At 31.4% G+C, this 24,888-nt stretch overlaps 1 protein-coding gene across 1 annotated transcript in view; it reads right to left on the bottom strand.

Moving 5' to 3' along the window:
• Positions 1–11,697, bottom strand: part of LOC115875266 (probable G-protein coupled receptor B0563.6) — a 47,057-nt gene extending 35,360 nt beyond the window's left edge. Inside the window, exons 1-3 of the mRNA XM_030890689.1 lie at positions 11,596–11,697; positions 7,876–8,050; positions 306–470 (exon numbers count right to left, since the gene is read on the bottom strand). Coding sequence (XP_030746549.1) covers positions 306–470; positions 7,876–8,050; positions 11,596–11,697 — 442 coding nt within the window. The remainder of the gene's footprint in view (positions 1–305; positions 471–7,875; positions 8,051–11,595) is intronic.
• Between the last annotated feature and the right edge of the window lie 13,191 nt (positions 11,698–24,888).

The following is a 24,888-nucleotide window of genomic DNA, read 5'->3' as shown; positions in this document are numbered from 1 at the left end:
CTGTCATTTTCCTTTTTACTTGTTCACTAGATTTAGTTCACATAAACCTTGCCGGAAGATAAATATTTCGACAGAAAGATTAGTCAACAAAGATGATGCTTGATCTAACTTTTCCAGTCTTTATGATACCCCTTTGACTTTTTTAATTTAAGTTGTTTAGTTCCTGTCTATTTCTTTGTTTATTTAATTAAATACAATAGTAACTTTATTTTTAACAACTGCAGTCGTTTTCAATTATAAAAATGAAAAAAAAATTATAGAAATGACAATTTTTTTGAAGAACAAATTTGTAAATATGTACTTACCTCTCATGTAAATATAGGCTGTGCCTCTCATGTTTTTTCTTGTAAGCACGATGAGATTGAAAATGTTTCCCACGATTCCAAGAAGACATATTGAGGGTAATGCCACGCCATAAGAATACCTTCGCAAGGTTTCGATGCGAGGATCCTCTGATGGTGGAATGGTCCCTGAAAAAAAACATTTCAAATTATGATGTATAGACTTCTTTTATATCAAAATAAATTTTAGCTGAGTCAATAAAAAAGTCTCTCTTTAATCAAGAAATGTCCCTTTTCAATCAAGAATTTTTTCATGAATCAAAGAGACTATTGTTCTTGTAGCAAGAACTTCTTTGCATATTCATTTTGGGTCAAGAGTGAAATACTTTGGACAGATAGATTCTTCTGTTCTCTAAGGTAATTTTTTAAAGCTTACGAAAAGATAGTTAATGCTTTGGGCAAAGAAACGTCGTTCTTGGCCCTATTGAAAAGCGCCAATCTTTTGGGTCAAAGTCATATTCATATCGACTGAGAGATCCTTTTTTCAGTGCATTCATATTTGGAGACATCGGTGACCACAACAGTTTTCTTAAGGTGCGTATTCATTATCCGAACGAACGAACGAACGAACGAACGAACGAACGAACGAGCGAGCGAGCGAGCGAATGAATGAAAGAACGCGCAGCGGCCGTTCGTTCGTTCGTTCGCTCGACCATCCGTTTCGAGTCGGTACATCAAAGGCGTTCGCCAACAAATGCCTCCGGTCTTCTCGTGCGGTCCCCGTTCATACCACTAGCGTACATTCGTTCGTTCGTTCGTGCGGATAATGAATACGCACCTTTATACCCTCTTCCTCACAAAATTCGCGAACCGCTAAAGTGCGATGGGGTGGAGCATTATCGTCCATGTAAACAAATTCATCCCCCACTGCCCCTCGAAATGGACGCACAATAGGCTCTAAAACGTCTCTAAGATATGAGGCACCTGTCATTGTGCCATCAATAAAAACAAGAGGAGTTCGAGCTCCGTGCATTATACCTGCCCATACCATAATGCTTCCCCCTTGGAACGAGACACGGGGTTGAGCTGCATTCAAGCGTGCTGGTCTTCCAGATGCTCTCCAGACCAAAGTTCGTCGCGAGTCTGACACTAGGCCTATTCTTGTTTCATCACTAAACATGACGAAATTCCAATTAGGTTAATTTGCTCTCATCTCCTCACCCAATTTTAGTCGCGTAATTTTGTGCTGTAAATTAAGCTTCGGAACACGTAGAGGCCTCCTTAAATGTAATCCTCTGTCGTGGAGCCTTCCTGCTATGGTCTTTCTTGAAACATTTACTCCTTCAAGGCGAGCGAACTCAGTTTTAATAGCAGTACTAGAAAGCAGGAGATTGCGTCGTGCAATTAGGGATATTTGACGGTCTTGCACAGCAGTAGTAACTCTCTTTCTACCTCTTTCAGGCCGGTCTGTATCCTCGTTTGTCTCCCTGATTTTTTTTAATATTCGCGAAACATCGCTTTGGTTAACTCCTACAATTTCAGCTATTGCAACTTGCCGGTAGCCCTGTTGAGACAGTGTTACTATTCTGACTCTATTAAACTGTGAAATAATGTTTCTAATTCTAGGCATTTTAAGGCCAAAACAATGGTCAAATTTCTTCTGAAACCCAAGAGACCACAAATCGAAATGTGCAAGAATTTGTAGTAATATTGGGTTTGAACGAGAAACATTGTTTACCATATCCATTTTAACAAAAAAATGTTTATTACAGGTTTTCAAAGCTATGCATAAAAAAAGATTCTTTAAATACCTTTCCGTATATTTTTAAACGATATATGCAATAATGTTGGCCATGTGTGTATCTACAGCAAATTTAGAAAAAAAATAATGGTACACTTTTCCCAGTTACTGATATTAATTTTTTTAAAGGTTCCTACTAGTCTTGAATTAAGGCAAATTAATAAAATTGTGTTTATCTCATGAAGGAGAGTGTAATCGACAAAATACCGGCTCACAACTGTACTAAGAGAAAAAGTTAGTTGCGCACATGTTTTTTTTTATAAATATTCCAATGATAAGCCATATCCCTGGTGAATCTATCGACACTTTAATAGTACTCTACCATGGTACAAAGAATACAAGGTATGATCGATAGCGGCTCCAATTTCGTTCAGTTCGCGCATACCACCTGTGACGTCACTAGGAAAACAATGAATAAATAAAAAATAAAGAAAGTTGAAAGGAGATCTGCATTTTTGGGGTTATTGTTAAGAATTGTTTATTTTTAAGACTTTTTAGTTCGTTTAATTTAATAATTACTAAAACCAGCAGTTCCAAAAATATATTTAAAAATAATAATTATCTATTAACATGGATTTGGACGATAGGTAAGAATACTGAATTTATTTCTATATTCGGTATAAAATTGTTTATTAGGTTTTTAGTTTGCGATGTTTATGGTAAATAATTTTCATTTTCATTGCCTCTGAATTCACATGAGGACAGAGTTGAGGATATCTATGGAAAAGTAACCACAAGAGGAATTGTTACATCATTTAAAAAATATTGGGAAGTTTATTGTTTCCCATCGAAAAGTAGAAAATGCCAATGCAGATGAACGTATTGTAATTGTGATAGAAGTAATTCTAAGGGTGAAGTTTATTATAATTAGTGGAAGTAATACCAAGGGTGAAGTTTATTATAATTAGTGACCTCTGCTTCTTTTTATATGTAGAAGTTTCTGGTTTTGAGAATAAATCGGTTGAACGACACCCAAAATTTAAAGGAAGTATTTGCATACCCAGAATATGCCCATCAAGGATTATATAGCTCAAATTTCCTTTAATGGTAGGCAATTATTCAATGCAAATTAACTTTTTAAGTGACTAAAATATTAAATAGTTTACAATATGGTATATCACTAAAAATATATTACTTTTAGGTACAATTAGGGCCCGATACATTTCAAAAAGTAGAATATTATTTTATATTAAATGAGGTATTGTACTAACAATCAATTTATATTAATAACGGAGATTAAAAAATAACAGAATAAATAGTTCTTTTTTTTATACTACAAAAATAAACTATAGAATACAACAGTATTTAAAAAAATAAATAAAAAGTGATGTTCCGGCCGAGATTCGAACTCCGGTCTCTCGCTTCCTAGCCCGACTCCTTATGCACTGCTCCACAGTAACTTGCTTAGCGATAATTCAATGACGGTATATAAACAAAAAAAAACAGGTTTATAACCTGACCAATAGCGCCTGTTATCACCTGTGACGTAGCGACCAACCTGCGCAATATCATACCTTGTATTCTTTGTACCATGGTACTCTACCCTCAAAATTTCATTCGAATCGCTAGAAGCACTTGGAAGCAGTGGCGGATACAGTGGGCGGCCTGTATATTCTACTACTCTAGAAGTTTCTATGTATATTATCAAATATGTACCAATTAAATATAGTAAATGTTGCTAGATAAAATACCGTATGATCGAAAAAAAATGGCGTCCAGTTGGCTGGGAAATGACGATCGATGACATTTCCCATATAAATTTACATATAAAATGACAGCGATCTTCATTTCATAGCCATCGCTGACGCCGTTTTTTCTCGATCATACGGTATATCTCAAGTTAAACGACCTATTTAGAATAATGGCATTTTCCTAACCTTATTTAGTTCACCTAAGGACCACTGAGTATTGAACAGGGGGATGTTTTTCAAGTGCCTCTCTAGTCTTTCGTGGTGACGGTTTCGAATGTCACCCTAAATGAGAGGCAGTGGCGTACATAGCTGTTTTTATTAGAGGAATCACCCCTCTTTTAGAAAAAAGCTAAATTTTTTTTCATGAAAGTTGATAATTCAAGATAAATGGATTAGTTTCTGCGGAAACTGCAGGTATGGTAAGGCTATTATAAGATCGGCAAAAAAAGGTTTTTTTAATTTCACTCAAAATGAGTTATTTATGACTTAAATAGGTACAAAATATTTTCATGGTGTCTGTCTGTCCGGCTGTAACACACATGGGAGACGGTTAAAAAATTTTAAAAATCGTAACTCCAAAATTACAGTAGCTAGCGAAACGCGGTCAAAATCAGTCAAAGTCGCAGTTTTTGAGATATTCCGAGGTGTTTCCGTGGTCCGTTTTTGAGAACATCCGTGTGGAGAACTCCAAACTCCCTTCGGACGCGACCCCAGGTGGCGGATATGGGAAATAACTGCCGACCAAAATTGGAAAAAAATCCTTTACGTTGAAACTAAAAGAACTGCCCACCAACTTTTTATTAACATATTTAAGTATGGGCGGCTATACGTGCCTCCCGGCGCCAATTTTTTCTTCTATAACTATGCAATTTAAGTATAATTTGTGTCTTGTTTTAATACACCAACTGCTGTTAGATTTCCCGTTGAATGTACGAAGTTTAGAAACCATTTGTTCTATTAGTTTTAAAGTTAAATTCTACTTTAATATCACAGTTAGGATGTAATTTCCTTCGCTATCGTTCCTTAATCATTTCAGGTTAAGAACGGGAACATAAATCAATTTCGTGGTTTAGTTTGGTTTGTTACCGTCTGAAAAGTTTTATCATACAAAAGAGATTATAACAGAATGCTATCTATAAATTTCACTCAATATGCTTTATGATATTTGAAATAACTTATTTCTGCAGTTTTATGAATTTTTCCTGGTTATTCAGTAGCAAAAATATATATTTTTTATTAAATTTTAATAAAATTATTGACATTTATTGACTCCTGAATGTAAAAAAAAACAGCTTTAGTTAATTCGTATATGATACTTTTATTTTAATATGTTCAGATACTAGACAATTCACAACGTTCAAATAATAGATGGTTATTTTCCTTTATCATGACAAAGGAGTACGACAGGTAGACGTAATATCCCCAAATCTGTTTACAGCAACACTAGAAGAATCCTTCCGTCAACTGGACTGGAGCAACAAAGGATTAAAAATAGATGGAGAATATCTTAACTATCTAAGTTTTGTCATATAAATGTACTATAAAACCTTTTGTACTTAATAACACCACTATTGACCTCGTAAAATTCTTAGGATTTTTTGTAGACAACTCATTAAAATGGGACTTGCACATCGAAGCTTTATCAAAGAAACTAAGCGCTGCCTGTGTTGCGCTAAAATCAGTTTCTAAAGCGGCCCATACATTATCAAACAAATTGCGCAACGAAGCGATGCGCAACGTTGCGTTGCACAACTGATTCAGCGGTCCATACACTACCAAACAAGTTGCGCAACAAAGCGATGCGCAACGTTCCGTTGCACAACTGCCTCACCCATGCACTTAGTAAAATTTTGATCAAACTTTTGTCCTGAATTGAAAACATGTCCTGAATTGTCATTGCGTCAATTATTATCGTATATACCCTAGATGATATCGATGATACCAAAAAACGAAAAAGAAAACAAAGAATTTGGATGAAAGAACTAAAATATTGCACAACGAAGCGCAACACACACACATACACTACACAACGCGTTGCGCAAACAGTCCTGTTGCACAAAAGAATTCAAATATTCTTGAAACTCATCAAACAATTGCGCAACACATCAAACACTATCATACATTGGAAACTCGTTGCGCAACAGCCTGCGTTGTGCAATTTGTTTGATAATGTATGGGCCGCTTAAGGAACTTAACTTATCAACCTCTAGAATAATCTGTTCTGCCCTTTTTGAGTCGCATCTACGTTATGCTCTTCCATTTTGGGGTACTTGCTGCGCGACAAAATTTGATCGTATTTTCAAACTTCAAAAGAGAGCAGTTCGATATTACTTATTGGGACTGAACAGTAGAACTCACTGCCAGAATTTCTTTAAAAATTTCAAAATTCTGACTCTTCCTTCTTTATTCATATTTGAATCCGTTTGCTTAATCCGCAAGCATATATCTGCTATTCCCGAAAGGCCACCTCACAACTATCCACTTAGGAATGCAGCACGATCTTTATCTGCCAACCCCGAGCTCAGAACTAGTTAAAGGCTCAATACTGTACAATGCCAAAAAAATTTACGATTACCTGCCTTTGTATATCAAGTCGCTTTCATTCTTTCCCGCATTTCGCAAAGCTCTGAAAACATTCTTATTGGAGAGGTAAACGACTTTAACGATTATATGCGGTAAACGACTTTTTTGTTGATATTTAATCTTGAACAATTTTGAATTTTAAAATTTTGATCATCTCACACTCTGGTTAAAAGTCGAGTATTTAATATTTTATAATAACTACCAGCGTGTACCCGCGACTTCGTTCGCGTCGAATTAATCATTTGTAATGGTGATGATAAAGCAAAGCAAGAATTTACATTAATATACAAACTGGATAAAATTTTCTCACATTTATGTTAGCATGAGAAAAATTTGAGGGGTAGTTTCATCTCGTTGGAATTTGACTTTTTGCCAAAAATAAGCTTTTTACGTCAAGCAGTTTAAGCAGAATCGTGGTTAAGAAATTACCCAACTTTTTGGAACACCCTGTATGATTTTTTTTAAAAAATTCAAAATATTTAAAAAAACCAAATAAATTATGCTTGTCCAAGCGTTTTCCCGAAAGACTAACCGTTTTTTAAATAACAAATATTGTAATATTTGAGGGGCGTTTTCACCCTCTTGGAATTTGAGATTCGAGAAACCCCTCCTTATTGAACCTCTACACACTCCCACAGTCAATCCGTTTGCCAAAAATCGGCTTTAAACGTCAAGCAGTTTAAGCAGAATCGTGATTACTCAATGGTCATATTTTATGAAACACCCGGTATAAATTTATAAAAATCTTAAAATATGTAAAACAACAAAATAAAATATACGTGTTTAAATAAAAAATATTTAAATATTTGTTTCACCCCCTTAGAATTCGAGTTTCGAAAAATCTCTTCTTATCGAACGTCTACACCCTAAAGTCAATCTGTTTTCCAAAAATCAGCTTTTTACGTCAAGCGCTTTAAGCAGGATCGTGATTAATCATTGACCAGATTTTTCGAAACATCCTGTATACATTTTTAATAAATCTTAAAATAAGTAATAAAACAAAATAAAATATACGTGTTTAAGCGTTTTTTCGGAAACTTGACCGTTTTTTAAATAAAAAATATTGTAATATTTGAGGGGTGGTTTCACCCTCTTAGAACTGAAATTTGAATCAACCTGTATGCCAAAATTGAGCTTCTTACGTTGAGTGGTTTGAGCAGGATCGTGATTAATCAGTATGTCAGTCACTTAAGGATTATATATATTAGTATAGATTAAGTGATTATAACCATTTACAATTTTAAAATCGTAAAATTTTTATTAATACGTTTTTTTTGTGTTCTGCAATGTATGTATGTATGTTCCGTTTGTGATTTTAATGACGTATTTTTTTTTGAATTGTATGTTACTTGGTTAGATCTTTTATTATTTGTATATTTTTTGTGTTTTTGTTTGTTTTTTAAATGCTTTGTCGTTGAAGCTATTGCGGCTTTTTGTTTTTGTAACAATAAAGCTTTATTTTTTTATCCGTAGCTTTTTATTGAATGTTTAAAATAGATAATAGATAATATAGGCCTACCTGAGATTGCTGCAGGTAAAGCTGACAAATTGGTCCAGATACATGGGGCACAGTCTGTGGTCGACCCATTGGAACAGATGGTACTGGCCGCCGTTTCGCTGGAATAAAGCATGGACATGGTGAAGAGATGGTCAATGGTGCCGTATCCACGGTCCCATATGCATTTTTTGGCTTTCTATTTCAGTTGCTTAAATCTGAAATAAGTAAAAAAAAACTGTAGTAGTTTTTTTCGAATAGTCGAAATTCATATTAGTTCCAATTCTGTTTAGATTTAATAGAAATCTATTTGTATAGTCTGTCCAAAACGAGAAGATATCTAACAGTGACATTATTTGTCTGTCATTTTTATTCACATTAATTAAGAATTTAAGAACAAAAAGAAATTTTAATATGCTTGATAAAGAGTTTTGCGTTTTGGTTTAAATAAAACAACTTTTGTGTTTAAATTTTGAGTTCAGATTGGAAACAATAAAAGTATGAAGCAATAATAGTACAGTTGGGAGTTGGAACTTTTGGTGTTACACAGCAAAATAAAACACTAAATACATTAATGTAAAAATGATTAAAAACTAAACAGTTTAGTTTCTAATCATCTGCTGATGATGCTAACACGGTTAGCGAAATGCGCGTCCAGTGTAAAAGTAAAAGTGTTTTGGCGTATTGACCATTCACAAATTACCTGAAGATCTACTTATACAGATTTCATTTATACAACACTCACATTTTCACAAAACAATATCATTGTTCTTTACAAAATCATTAGATTTTCCGCTTCAGCAACACTAGATGCATTTTAACTGAGACAAAACAATTCAAAAACTAATTTCACTTGGCCCCATTTTACTTTCTAACAAACTATCTAAACTATAATCAGTTATAGTTTATATTGTAATAGAATAATATTGATTAAAAACATCTGCTTTGCTTCAGTTAGCGACAGGTAGTATAATCAAAATTCTTTTTTTAAATTCGTGCAGCATAGCACCTGTTTTAATACAAAGTAGTTAAATTATATTTCCTAAATATTTAATATAAATATACTTTAGTTAGTTTATTTACAAATCAATTATACAAATCTTTAAATATTTTATTTTAGAAATTAGGTGATGAATTGAAATTAATTATAAGGAACAATAACAATGTAATTAAAATAAATAAATTCCTCTGTATTATGGCACACAAAGGGTATTTCCTTCATCCCTTTCTTAATGATGATGTATAATGAATCTTTTATATTAATTACACAAGAAGGTGGGTGTAAACTAGGGATGGGCTATACAATACGATTTTTCAGACTATCGATAATTTTTTGTTCGATATTTTGGGCAATTTATATTGATATTTTCAATATGCTGCTTATAAAAATTGTAATAAATAGAAGAATAATAAATATAATTGATGAGTTATCAATAAGTTTTTTGATTTAATGGTTTACTACTCACACACATATACAGGGTGTAAAAAAATAATGTATCGGTGGGTGATGCTATATGTACAGGGTGGGTCAAATTCGACGCTTTTAAAGGGAAACACCCTTTTCTATAGGAGATACACGAAAACTAATGTCGGTGTCTGGGGCTCAATTTTCATCAAAAACACGATGATGAAAACCGCACATCAATATCTGTTATCGTTTCGGAGTTACGGGGTATTTTTCAAAAATGTACATTTTTAACAAATCGCTGTAACTTTTTTGCTATGGAAAATTTTGTATTTCTATGAAAACATTTCCAAAGCACCTTTTTACATAGAATTTAATGGTTTAAGTATAATTTTTTTAAAATTAATAATTTAAGTGCTATCAACAGAAAAATTGATTTTTTATTTGGGACACCCTCTGTATTTTTAATTAACTGAAAAGAATTTAAAATTACCTTTCCAAAAATATAGCACACTTGATATTTTGTTATAATCCCCTTCGAAATACAGAATTTTTAAAAGTTCGCCACTTTTAACTAGTAGGCTTTGGACCCCTTATTGATGATATGGCCTTAATGGAACTCGAAAACATATTTTTCCAGCAAGACGACGCACCGCCTCTGAACGCTGAAGTTATTAGCAAATTTTTGCAGCCAATTTCAAGAATAATGGAACAGCTAACCATGATCCCAGCCGTTGGCCGTCGAGGCCGCCTGACTTAGTGCCCATGGATCTAATCATATGGATATATTTGCGGAAGAATAAAGGTTCCTTATTCTTCGGTATAATCTAGACAAGAATTAGAAATATTTAGCAGTCATGAGGGGATATCTTTCACCCCCCACTAAGTTAATGGATTCCGCTAGAAATGTTCGAAAACGGCCCCGTCTGTCCATAACAGAAGACGGTTTGTTTTACACCTGTAGCAAAATCTCATGTCTTGGTTTGCTATTTATTTTTATTGTTATTAGATATAGTTTAAATGTGTTGATGTTGGTTAAATATATTTTAAATAGTTATAAAATTCTGTATCTCTCATTGCAAATATTATTTTCGTTTTAATTGATGCTCACAGCTAGAATTTTTTTGCATTACAGCGGGTGCCGTTCAAAGCCTACTCATTTAAAGCAAGCGAATTTTTATATACTCTATATCTCGAAGAGGAATCGAGCAAAATATCAAGTGTGTTATATTTTTGGAAAGGTAATTTTAAATTCTTTTCAATAAATTAAAAATATACAGGGTGTCCCATATACAAAATCAAATTTTCTCGTGATAATTCTTAAATTATTAATTTTAAAAAAAAATATACTTAAACCATTAAATTCTACGTAAAAAGGTGCTTTTGAAATGTTTTCATAAAAATACAAAATTTTTCATAGCAAAAAAGTTACAGCGATTTGTTAAAAATGCATATTTTTGAAAAACACCCCGTAACTCCGAAACGGTAACAAATATCGATATGCGGTTTTCACCATCATGTTTCTGACAAAAATTGAGCTCCAGACACCGATATTAGTTTTTATCTATCTCCTATAGAAAAGGGTGTTTCCATTTAAAAGCGTCGAATTTGACCCACCCTGTACATACAGGGGGGTCCGAATTGTATTCTGAAAACTTCGGCAGCAAATAAACCGATAAAAATAAGTAAAAAAGTTCGTACGAATTTATATCCTAAAACGCTTCATTTCGGAGATACAGGTTTCTCATACAAAGTTTCATTTTTATTTCGATTTTTTCCAAATAATTTTTGAACTAATGTAAAATTTGGATGAAAATGGGTGTCTGTTATCGTAAACTATCGAAAAAAATACACCTAGATGATAAAACGATTTTTAAATTTCTTGCTTTATTAACGTACTCCACAGGGTGTTTCAAACTTTCACCAAAACATCAACATTTTTTTTCCCTCGTATAATTGACCGATGACAACTTTCATTTTTGATTTAGAAAGAGACACTAAAAAGTCAAATAATTTAGCTACAAACTGCTTAAAAAATCACCAAAATCGGTCCACTAGAATACAATATGTAAAACTTTAAAACACATGAAAAGTGTATTTATTTATGATCTTTAATTTGGCTGACACATACAGAAGAAAAATATAAAACGATTTTAATTGTTTCAAAAATAATACGCCGTTAAAACACCATTAAGGCTTTTTATTTATTCACATAATTTTATATATTATAACGTTTACTTAATTCCTGCAATTAAAATCCATTCATACCCGACACATTTCCACAATATGGTAATCTCTTTTCGCCTCTGCCTGCTTTCACGTTCCCTGTCAACGGATACAAAAGATTCATTATTTGCTTGGAACTGTGTGGAATTCTCCGCAGCTAAGCGCCAGGGTGGGAATCTACCCCAGAATCCAGACTCCATGCTGGCAAAAGCCATTTGCCTCGGGTGTATTTTTCACCGGGGTCTTTGTACCTAATTAAGACACTGTGTGCGTGTGTTTGTGTGTGAATTTTGGGACGAACGTGTTGTTGTTGGGTAAATATTTTAGTTGGTATGCGTGCTGAATAATTCCGGGTAAGTCAGAGTAGATGGACGATATGCGGAAACGAAAGAGAATGTTACAAAGTCTTTATTTTTATTAAAACTGGAAGTGTTGAAAGTTAATTAAGTTATTAATTAATCATCTGCAGATGATGCTAACATTACGTGCCTCGTGTATCGCATTAACCGTTGTGTAGGTGTGTGTGCTTTGTGCTACCACCATTTAAGAAACGGATTTTTGAATGTTGAGGAACCATCAAGATCTACAAAAGTACACGATCTTGAAGCAAAATGCCCCAAAATGGTAGAAGCAAGGTGTTATTTTATGTCCCAGAAATCATGACAGGAAAACCCAGCTGCTTAAAGTACCCCAAATAGATATGTAAAATCCATCAACAATGGCTTGATTGAAATGCAGTTGATTTGAAGCAGTTGATTACAGCTGAGGGTTGGAACCTTTGGTATTACATCTGATTCATCACAATACACCAAAACACTTTGACTTTTGCACTGGATGCGCGTTTCGCTAACCATGTTAGCACCATTAGCAGATGATTAAAACTAAATATCGTAATATCGTACGTTGGCGTAATGATATTATCTATTTGTAGATACGATAGTGTTTTCTCTGTGCATATGACTTTTTTGAACAGATGAATCTGTCACAGAGGTATACATATACATTTTTTAATTAATATTTAGTTACTTAATTTACAAGTTATTCGATGTTTACAATTGTTGTAATTTAAATAAATGAATATGTTTTATATAATACTAGCGTATACCAGCGACTTCGTTGGAGTCGAATTAATCATTTCTAATGGTGATGATAAAGCAAAGCAAGAATTTCCATTATCATACATACTGGATAAAATTTTCTCACATTTATGTCAGCATGAGAAAAAACAATATGGCGATATTATTATATAACTTGGTAATATTTGAGGGGTAGTTTCATCTCGTTGGAATTTGACTTTCGAAAAATCCGTTTGCCAAAAATAAGCTTTTTACGTCAAGCAGTTTAAGCAGAATCGTGGTTAAGAAATTACTCAACTTTTTGGAACACCCTGTATGATTTTTTAAAAAAATTCAAAATATGTAAAAAAAACAAATAAATTATGCTTGTCCAAGCGTTTTCCCGAAAGACTAATCGTTTTTTAAATAACAAATATTGTAATATTTGAGGGGCGTTTTCACCCTCTTGGAATTTGAGATTCGAGAAACCCCTCCTTATCGAACCTCTACACCCCACAGTCAACCCGTTTACCAAAAATCAGCTTTAAACGTCAAGCAGTTTAAGCAGAATCGTGATTACTCAATGGTCATATTTTATGAAACACCCTGTATAGATTTATAAAAAATCTTAAAATATGTAAAACAACAAAATAAAATATACGTGTTTAAGAGTTTTTCCGAAAAACTCACCGGTTTTTAAATAAAAAATATTTTAATATTTGAGGGATAGTTATCACCCCCTCACTTCGAGTTTTGAAAAATCCCTTCTTATCGAATCTCTACATCCTAAAGTCAATCTGTTTTCCAAAAATCAGCTTTTTACGTCAAGCGCTTTAAGCAGGATCATGATTAATCAAAGACCAGATTTTTCGAAACATCCTGTATACATTTTTAAAAAATCTTAAAATATGTAAAAAAACTAAATAAAATATACGTGTTTAAGCGTTTTTTTCGGAAACTTGACCGTTTTTTAAATAAAAAATATTGTAATATTTGAGGGGTGGTTTCACCCTCTTGGAACTGGAATTTCGAAAAATCCCTTCTTATCGAACCTCTACACCCTAGAATCAACCTGTATGCCAAAATTGAGCTTCTAACGTTGAGTGGTTTGAGCAGGATCGTGATTAATCAGTATGTCACTTAACGATATTATATATTAGTATAGATGACATCTATTTTTTTTAATTGGGGTATTAAAGTACCCTACGAGAGTACTTAACGTAGAAAAACAAGGCGCGAATAGTGGAAGGTTAAAATAAAATCTAATATCGGAAATGGGAACAAGTTAACACGAAAATAACTACTGTTAGCAAATCAACCTTCGTCGTCCTTCAGTTTTCGCCTCTTCCTCCCTTTGCGTCATCCTCCGCCGAAGGATAAACCACTCTTGCCAATCGTTATCGCTGCTAATGCTTCTTCCATCTAAACAATATTAAATCCTGCGGTCTTTAAAAGGCTTCGTTCCCTCACAATTCCCATTTATACTATCGAAGGGGGCGAACAGTCTTTTCATTGTCTCTAAAGAGCGCGGAGCAGTGTAAATCTACATTGGCGTAGGAGTAATTTTATTGACAATGATCGATGATTCACAATATTCTATGACAACTCTTAAATCTTGGGAATGTGAAGCTAGATATAGGGTGAAAGTTGTATCCCATCAAAAACATAGAATGTAAAAAAATGCCAAGTCTCGCAACACAATTCCTCCGCTATAAAAAGTTGTGAGATCTCATGTAAAACCAAGTCAGTTTATTTCATTTAGTCTCTCTTTAAGCACTTATTCAACAATTTTGATATAAATTCTTAGTATCAATATTAGACATCTTTATATATGTAATAATAATAAACACTTGGCAATTGCACGATATGATATTATATTCTAATTAAATAACTTTATTTTTAAGGGCACTGTTTAGATTTACTTAGTAATCGAGATGGTAGATTATAATTTCTAACTCTTTTATAATTATGGTGCTGTGCTATTTTCCAAGCCATTATAATTATTATAGAAATAGAGATGACGAATATTGATACTTACAATTTACAACAAAATTGTTGAATAGATTCTTAAAGAGAGACTAAATAAAATAAACTGACTTGGTTTTACATGAGATCTCACAACTTTTTATAGTGGAATAATTGTGTTGCGAGACGTCATTTTTTTACATTCTATGTTTCTAAGGAATTATTTTTATAAGAAGGTTTTTTACTATGCAATTGGCTGAAATGGCCAAACAAGATACACAAATGCCATTTATAAGCCTAGAACTTTTCTGTTCAAACAAAAAAATAGTCTAAAAAGTAAAATTATTTCGTTTTTATAATGTCATTTTCATGTGCTACTCTTTTTTGAAAATTGCTGTAATAAACTACGAACAAAGATTTATAAATCATTACTTAATTTACTGTAGAGTATGCTTCAAAGTAAGGTTGATTATCTATAAAAAAAAAGAAAAAAAAATGAGGTCTAATTACACCCTATTTTGTAATTATCTCTTAATTTAGAACCTTATTACCGAAATAATTCTTGAAAAAAAGCCTAATTTCAACTAATTTGCTCATTTAAATTTAAAACCAAGCAAAAAAGGTAATTTAGGAGATGGGAAAAAAGATTGTATAATAATTTTATTCTTTGAAATTAGAAAAGTGAAAATCCATGTAAAAAGATGGAAGATTTTTTCGCGGAAAGAAGTTATTAATGCAAAAAATTAGCAGATTTGGTTAAAATATATTCTAATTAATAATTAATTATTCTTGTGAATAATTGCACGTTTTTATTTTGACAAAAAAGTATAGTCAAATCATTGTACATAAGGCACAGATCGTTACCCAGTGTTGCCACAAGCTTATTTTTCATCGGGGTAGGTTATCAAGAGATAGCGAGGTTAAATTGTTGCGCAAAGGGGTAGATCTATCTCTACTCTCTACACGTCATTCAAGGCCGTGTGTCACGTCACAATTTTTACTTCCAACGCGCGTAAGTTTGAAGTTTCACTTCAAAAATTATCAAATTCGGTTAAATTATATGGTTAAATTTCATGTAAAAAATTATTAAAAATTAAATTAGACAAAAATAAACTAGGTAATTCAGTATTCATATTAAAACAGGGATTGACCTGAGAGAAAAAATATTTATTTTTAGGATTATTTTAACCAAATACATTTATTTAATCCCCTTTATCGATTAAACCCTCATATCCAATTATTTTTCTTTCGGTTTTTCCGGCTGCTGCTATCAACATTAACCGAAAAAAACACATAAAACCGCGGCGATGAAAACAAACTACACGATCATTTAATTTCCTGCCTCTGGTTAGATTAATGCTTCTCGGTTTTTACGAGCATTTTCAGAAAGGTCCGCAGCCCTAATTTGTGGTTCTTGCGGATTCCTTGTTTACGGGCCATTAAAATCAGGAGAATTTTGGGAAATTCGCTGGAAAAAAGTCTAGTCTTAGGATCCATTTTTAAAATAGCCGAAATTTGTTTTTTTTTCGAAATATCTAGTAAGCCATGAACTTTTTCAAAAATCCGAAAGGCGCATATTTATGACCCCACAAAACTGCAATTCATTGCCCATTTAACCGACTCTCTATTACTGATTTATTGATTTATCGATTTATCGATTTATCGATTTATCGATTTATCGATTCATGGATTCATGGATTCATGGATTCATGGATTCATGGATTCATGGATTTATTGATTTATTGATTTATTGATTTATTGATTTATTGATTTATTGATTTATTGATTTATTGATTTATTGATTTATTGATTTATTGATTTATTGATTTATTGATTTATTGATTTATTGATTTATTGATTTATTGATTTATTGATTTATTGATTTATTGATTTATTGATTTATTGATTTATTGATTTATTGATTTATTGATTTATTGATTTATTGATTTATTGATTTATTGATTTATTGATTTATTGATTTATTGATTTATTGATTTATTGATTTATTGATTTATTGATTTATTGATTTATTGATTTATTGATTTATTGATTTATTGATTTATTGATTTATTGATTTATTGATTTATTGATTTATTGATTTATTGATTTATTGATTTATTGATTTATTGATTTATTGATTTATTGATTTATTGATTTATTGATTTATTGATTTATTGATTTATTGATTTATTGATTTATTGATTTATTGATTTATTGATTTATTGATTTAATGATTTATTGATATATTGATTTATTAATTTATTGATATATTGATATATTGATATATTGATATATTGATATATTGATATATTGATATATTGATTTATTGATTTATTGATTTATTGATTTATTGATTTATTGATTTATTGATTTATTGATTTATTGATTTATTGATTTATTGATTTATTGATTTATTGCTTTATCGCTTTATCGCTTTATCGCTTTATTGCTTTATTGCTTTATCGCTTTATCGCTTTATCGCTTTATCGCTTTATCGCTTTATCGCTTTATTGCTTTATCGCTTTATCGCTTTATCGCTTTATCGCTTTATCGCTTTATTGCTTTATCGCTTTATCGCTTTATCGCTTTATCGCTTTATCGCTTTATCGCTTTATCGCTTTATCGCTTTATCGCTTTATCGCTTTATCGCTTTATCGCTTTATCGCTTTATCGCTTTATCGCTTTATCGCTTTATCGCTTTATCGCTTTATCGATTTATTGATTTATTGATTTATTGATTTATTGATTTATTGATTTATTGATTTATTGATTTATTGATTTATTGATTTATTGATTTATTGATTTATTGATTTATTGATTTATTGATTTATTGATTTATTGATTTATTGATTTATTGATTTATTGATTTATTGATTTATTGATTTATTGATTTATTGATTTATTGATTTATTGATTTATTGATTTATTGATTTATTGATTTATTGATTTATTGATTTATTGATTTATTGATTTATTGATTTATTGATTTATTGATTTATTGATTTATTGATTTATTGATTTATTGATTTATTGATTTATTGATTTATTGATTTATTGATTTATTGATTTATTGATTTATTGATTTATTGATTTATTGATTTATTGATTTATTGATTTATTGATTTATTGATTTATTGATTTATTGATTTATTGATTTATTGATTTATTGATTTATTGATTTATTGATTTATTGATTTATTGATTTATTGATTTATTGATTTATTGATTTATTGATTTATTGATTTATTGATTTATTGATTTATTGATTTATTGATTTATTGATTTATTGATTTATTGATTTATTGATTTATTATTGTATTTAGATTATTTTTAAACTGAAATTATTCACAGAATAAATCGATACACATGTTATATTATACATTTGTCAAACCAAAAAAATCGGGAAAAGCTTTTACCACAGAATATTACAACAGAAAAATAAAATAACATGATTTAGTTAACATTAGTTATATAATGAGGAAACATTTACTTTACCTTTAATAACCATTCTTTGTCACAAAATTTACAAACCAAAAAAAAATCAATGCGTCTCCAACGGTAGTCTAAAAGCTATTACTTAACATCTATTATCGCTGTTATTTGTCTGATTTCCCTCTCCCTAGTTTGCGAATAATATTTTAAAAAGCAATAATTTTATTTATGTATACAGAGCGTCTTAAAACTGAATGTTTTGAATTTAAAGAAATATGTTTATTTCTAAATAGGCTATAGGAACTTTTTCTTTCATTTTAATTTTTTTTTAAGTTTGGTACATTTATTTTACATCGTGCATATAAAAAAATAAATTTATATCCTCATTATTATCTACTAAATTTCTTACAAAAGGATGGAAAGTTATGTTTACCCTGCGATCTTCAGGGAATTTTCTACAAACTTCTAAATTTTTCCCTCGACACCCAGGTCGCTGAAGATACAATTTTAATGAGTTTCAAAGTGCCATTAAAAGTTTTCATTTCTTTAGGGACGGGCTACGCATATTTTGTTGCTGTTTACATTAAAATTCAGTATTGCTGATTGGTTTTGTGTTGTGTTCCTTGTTATATTTATAGCAGGTTAATAAAAAAGTTTGTTAAGTAGACCTATTATTATTCCATCCTTTTTGATAAACAGTTTTTTTTACAAAAAATTATATACAGGGTGCGTCTCAAAAGTGGCCCACCTCTATAACTTTTTTATTTTTTCAGATAAAAAAACGAGATTTGGTATGTTAGTATATGACATAAATTAGGATTGATTGACGTATTCAGTTGTTTTTGATCACTTCCTGTTTCACCGGAAATTACTACAATTTTTAATTTTTAAACGACACCATCGGTATTTTTTTATTTTATTCGATAGAAAATAACATTCGGAATAGAATGACATATCATATGTCAACTTTTGACATTCTCGGATATGGTTTATTTGAAATTGTGAACATAGGGTTCATAACCACAATTGTTCTAAAAATACAAAGTGTGTGGTACCAAATTATTCGTAAAAAATGATTTTCCGAATATGCTAATGAGTCACGCTTGTTTCATTTGAAGATATGATTAAAAATACGATTTGGGCATTTTTTAACGGGCCAAGACAAGACATGAAAAACATTAGACGATCATTAGTTGCTCAAAATACTTTCCCTTCAACTTTTGTAAAACTTGAAAATAAGTTCGTCATAATAATGGTTTTATTTATTCACTATTCTAATAAAAAATATGCATTCCTTCGGAAACTCTCTATTTATTTATTTGGTAATGCTAAAACACTCTATTTGAAAGTCGATTAGAGAAAACAGTATAATTCATTGGCAAGCGATGTAAATATTTGTGATCAGGTAAAATTGTGATGTAAGAGGAGGCTTAGCTCGGCAGGCGGAGGTCAGTCAGTTGTTCATAGGCCGGCCGGCTGTGTAGTGTTGTGTTTTGTCACAGAGCTGACATTTGGAAGTAGCGAGTCTTTTAACTATGGAAGTAGAAAACCTCTTGTGACGTCGTTCCTTCGAGGATGGTCTTGAGAGTTTGAGGTCTCTCTTGCTTTTCGATTGACACCGCTGGGGCGTTGTGTGAGGACCCCAATTAGCCTCATCGTTTGGGATGCGAATCTGTTTAGCGGCAGATTTGCGTCCGGGGGAAGCCCCTATACTATTTCAGGTGACACTAGCTAGTTGTTGAAGATTATTAACCAATAGATCCGAATAATATTTGAATTAGATGGAAGATATGGAATGGGATATATTGAATAGAATATCAGTGATGTCAGTGGCTAAGGTGTAAGTAAGAGTACCCCCGGGTGAGTCTTCCTATTTAACTATCAATTTTATCCAGATCAGTAAATGTTTGTTTTGTTATTTTCATGTACAATGAGAGAGTGCTTGCCAATGACCAACTAAATGGATATTTGAGGTGAATTTGCATTGTGAGACCCGGTTGAGTAAGCCTCAAAAATAACGATTTTACACTTTGTTGAACGACTCTGGGTTGTTATAATACACAGTAAAACATTACAATGGCTTTCAAATATATTATATTTATTCTAAGTATTTTGCTTGTATTATTATGTCACCAGCATTCCTTGCAATTGACAGTTCGAAACAACGAACTGCTGGAGTAAAACTTTATACAATAAAAGAGAAATATGAGATACGTCTGGCGTGAGGGTCGCATAAAATATATGCAAGTTATCGCACGCCAAGCTTTACCATGCCGGAATATATATGACACATTTTCAAATGCAGGCCAACATATCCGAAATAGACGAAGTCGTATATATTTTTATTACTCTGCATGAATGTACGATATTTGGTTTTAAATATGGTTAGACTGGTATGAAGACATTTATTCGAATATTGTCTAGAAGTTTTCAAGCAAATATCAAGAAAACTTTATCTAGTAACAATCTAACAATCTAACAATCTTAACATTAATGTAAATAAGAAAAATATTATTTTGGTTACATTTTCATTGTATTGGTGTTTCTTAATTACATAATAATTTTTTAACTATGAAATACACTTCTTTGTGAGTTATTCTAGATCTCTGAAACAAATTATGCAGCGTGTTCCACAAATGCATGACCAAATTGTTTGAGGTGATTCCTGAGAAAGTTCCTATAAATAAATAAGTAAATAATGCCTTTATTGTCAAATTTTTTTACAATTTGTGGACAAAGGTAAACAAACAAAAGAGAATACAAAACAAGTATACAAATTAGATGTCAGTCTTATTATTTAAAATAAACATTTATAAATGTTTACAATATCAAAGAATAAAAAAATAAAAATAAGATTCAAAAATATTTATAAATTTTTAGAAAGTTTATAGTAAATGACCAGTGTTTACAAAATCAAATTCGATCATCAAAATTCATTTACGACGTAGAAAGCCTTGTTTAGTAAATAAGATTTCAATGCTTTGCGAAATGAAGAAAATGATGTTATGGATTTGATTTCAAATGGCAGGTGATTGTGCATTTTTTTCGAGTTGTATAATATTGAACTTTTAACTAACTCTGAGCGTGGGGTAGGTAGATAAAGATCTTGCTCCGCGTTTCTGAGTGGATAATTGAAGGGTCGGCTGTAACAACGTTGTATATAACAAAAAAAGTGAATGGAATAAATCACGAGAAACGATAGGAGGTCATTTAGGTGATGATAAAACATCGTATTTAGTATAGTTTACTAAAGTTGCTATAACTATACTGATTTATAATTTTTAAAAATGCTTATTACGAAATATCCAACTATAGAGGTCATTATTGTGGAAAATGCACGTAACAACGTTGTATGTTCATGTAACTTACAACGTTGTTACACATCTTTAATGTATATTAAATTAAAGCAAATGATTTTTTAATAGATTTACTTTATTAATAAAGGTTTTAAAGAAAGAACTTACATAACGCAAACATTATTTTCAGAAAACTGGTTTTACAAAATAAAATCTTAGTACTAGATAAATTAGAATATTGCTCTCCAGCATCTCTTGAACGTTTTCTCGCGTTTTGTTTCCAGTTCTCTATATTTAGTTTCCTTTTTTTCCCCTATTTAAGTGGGAAATATCCGCGGGTGAAAGTTGCACCGCCCTCTTACTAAGCGCTTAAACGCACGTACAACGTTATTATCGGGAATGCAAGGCTGGCACTGACTGAAGGTCGTCCTATTGCCAGACATCGGGCAAAATTTTTCGGTTCCAGTTGCGCCAATACATTCAAATATGCTTAGAAAACGTTGTTTTAGGGAAACATCACATTTCAGCAAAATGTTACATACAACGTTGTTACGGCCGACCCTTCAATTCCTGAGATGGCCTTTCTTGAGAAGCTGATACATGCTTACGTATTAGGCAAACGGATTCAAATATAAATAAGGAAGGAAAAGTTAAAATTTTTAATTTTTTAAAAAAGTCCTGGCAATGAGTTCGGCTGTTTAGTCCCAGTGAATATCGAATAGCTCTCTTCTGGAGCCCGAAAATGCGGTCAAATTGAGTCGCACAACACATAACCCAGAATGGAAGGGCATACCTGAGGTGCGACTCAAAGAGTGCATTAACTCTCAATTGCAAATATAACTCTCATGAAAAAAATGTTAATAAGAAAAATAATATTTAGATACCATTTTTCATGGTTTATTAATTACATCATTTTTTAAACTATGATTGTTAGTTACTTTAATCCCATGATACAAAGAAAAGAAGGTATGATAATATGCAGGTTGGTCGCTACGTCATGTAGTTCGTTTCTTTCATTCAAAAAAAATGTTTAAATATTTGTAAAAGAAGACCAATTAATATGATCCCATCAGTATTCCAACTACATTAATTGACTGTTTGCGTTGATTAATAATTGCTCCAAATACAAAAAAAATGAATTTTGTATGTGCATTAGTGTAGTAAAAAGTAACACCTTATAAATTTTATGTAATTTTTTGACGAATACTTATTTATAAGAACAGAGACGTTCACATTCATAACTTATTATTATATTGATTTCTGATTCAAATCCACATTATTTATTTAGAATAATTTATTAACTAACACAAGTATGTAATTAATTAATATTTGGGGGAAAATAATGGTGGTATATTTAATTAGTATACTCTTTTACAAATATTTAAATAGTTTTCTTTTCGTAAACAAAATGGGCTAACAATATTATCTCTGTATCTTCTGACACTCTGTCTTTTGAAAATAATTTTAATCACTCACAATTACAAAAATCTAATCGTGTAGCTACAATACTCCGTGTCGAATGAGGTGAATAACCCTGTACAGGGTGGGTCAAATTCGCCGCTTTTGTGGAAATGGAAACACTCTTGTCTATAGGAGATAGACGAAAACTAATATCGGTGTCTGGAGCTCAATTTTCATCAAAAATATAATGGTGAAAACCGCACATCAATATCTGTTACCGTTTCGGAGTTACGGGGTGTTTTTCAAAAATGTGCATTTTTAACAAATCGCTGTAACTTTTTTGCTATGGAAAATTTTGTATTTCTATGAAAACATTTCCAAAGCACCTTTTTGTGTAGAATTTAATGGTTTAAGTATAATTTTTTTAAAATTAATAATTTAAGAGTTATCAACAGAAAATTAATTTTTATTTGGGACACCCTCTATATTTTTAATTAGCTGAAAAGAATTTAAAATTACCTTTCCAAAATATATCACACTTGATATTTTGTTATAATCCCCTTCGAAATACAGAATTTTTAAAAGTTCGCCACTTTTAACTAGAAGGCTTTGGACCCCTTATTGATGATATGCCCTTAATGGAACTCGAAAACATATTTTTCCAGCAAGACGACGCACCGCCTCTGAACGCTCAAGTTATCAGCAAATTTTTGCAGCCAATTTCAAGAATAATTGAATAGCTAACCAAGATCCCAGCCGTTGGCCGTCGATGCCTCCTGACTTAGTGCCCATGGATGGGATCCTATGGATATATTTGCGGAAGAATAAAGGTTCCTTATTCTTCCGTATAATCTTGACAAGAATTAGAAATACTTAGCAGTTATGAGAGGGTATCTTTCACCCCCACTGAATTGAATGAATTCCGCGAGAAATGTTCAAACACTGCCCCGTCTGTCCATAACAGAAGACGGTCGATATGTCGAACACCTGTAGCAAAATCTCATGTCTTGGTTTGCTATTTATTTTTTTTATTATTAGATATAGTTTGAATGTGTTGATGTTGGTTAAATATATTTTAAATTGTTATAAAATTCTGCATCTCTCATAGCAAATATTATTTTCGTTTTAATTGATGCTCACAGCTAGAATTTTTTTGCATTACAGCCGGTGCCGTTCAAAGCCTACTTATTTAAAGCAGGCGAATTTTTATATACTCTATATCTCGAAAGGGAATCGAGCAAAATATCAAGTGTGTTATATTTTTGGAAAGGTAATTTTAAATTATTTTCAATAAATTAAAAATATACAGGGTGTCTCATATAAAAATCACATTTTCTGTTGATAATTCTGAAATTATTAATTTAAAAAAAAATACACTTAAACCATTAAATTCTACGTAAAAAGGTGCTTTGGAAATGTTTTCATAAAAATACAAAATTTTCCATAGCAAAAAAGTTACAGCGATTGTTAAAAATGCACATTTTTGAAAAACACCCCGTAACTCCGAAACGGTAATAGATATCGATATGCGGTTTTCACCATCATGTTTTTGACAAAAATTGAGCTCCAGACACCGATATTAGTTTTTGTCTATCTCCTATAGAAAAGGGTGTTTCCATTTAAAAGCGTCGAATATGACCCACCCTGTACAATACTCCGCGTCGAATGAGGTGAATAACCTTATATAATATAAAATAACAATTTAGAAAACTTTTTCAATTTTTTTAAAATACGTATTCTATAAATCTAAATAAAATGTCACAACCCTTAACAGATTTACATACACACAGGCGTTCAGACCTACCGCACACGTGTTTCTTTTTGCCCGTTCTCAGGAAACTTCGAAAGCCGGAATAAGGCTCGTATATCTTCCTAACTTGACAGCTGTCTTAATAATCCATACGGGAGTGATATAGGCAGAAAAACATATATATTTTACATTATTTCTTTTATCTTTTGGTTCTGTTATGTTTTCTACTGTTAAATTTATAAATTTCAAAGTTTTCTAAGAATGTTTTGATGTATTTTCATCATTAATAATTATTTCATTGACCATAAATGGTCAGGTTTAGTTGATATCAAATTATTATACAATTTATCATTCATACTTTGTTGGATACATTAAATACTCGTTATTCATAAAGCTGAAAGGCAAGTCTTTACTATAGGTACATAGTGTTTATCATATCAATTTCAGTCTGATTTTAGAACAAAACTTTTCTACGTCTTTTTAGAGGCATGATAGATACAGAGTGTC

The sequence above is a fragment of the Sitophilus oryzae genome, unplaced genomic scaffold, assembly GCF_002938485.1.
Source record: "Sitophilus oryzae breed Bouriz unplaced genomic scaffold, Soryzae_2.0 scaffold_1356_pilon_pilon, whole genome shotgun sequence".
Lineage (NCBI taxonomy): Eukaryota > Metazoa > Arthropoda > Insecta > Coleoptera > Curculionidae > Sitophilus > Sitophilus oryzae.
This window is presented reverse-complemented; position numbering and strand designations above follow the sequence as displayed.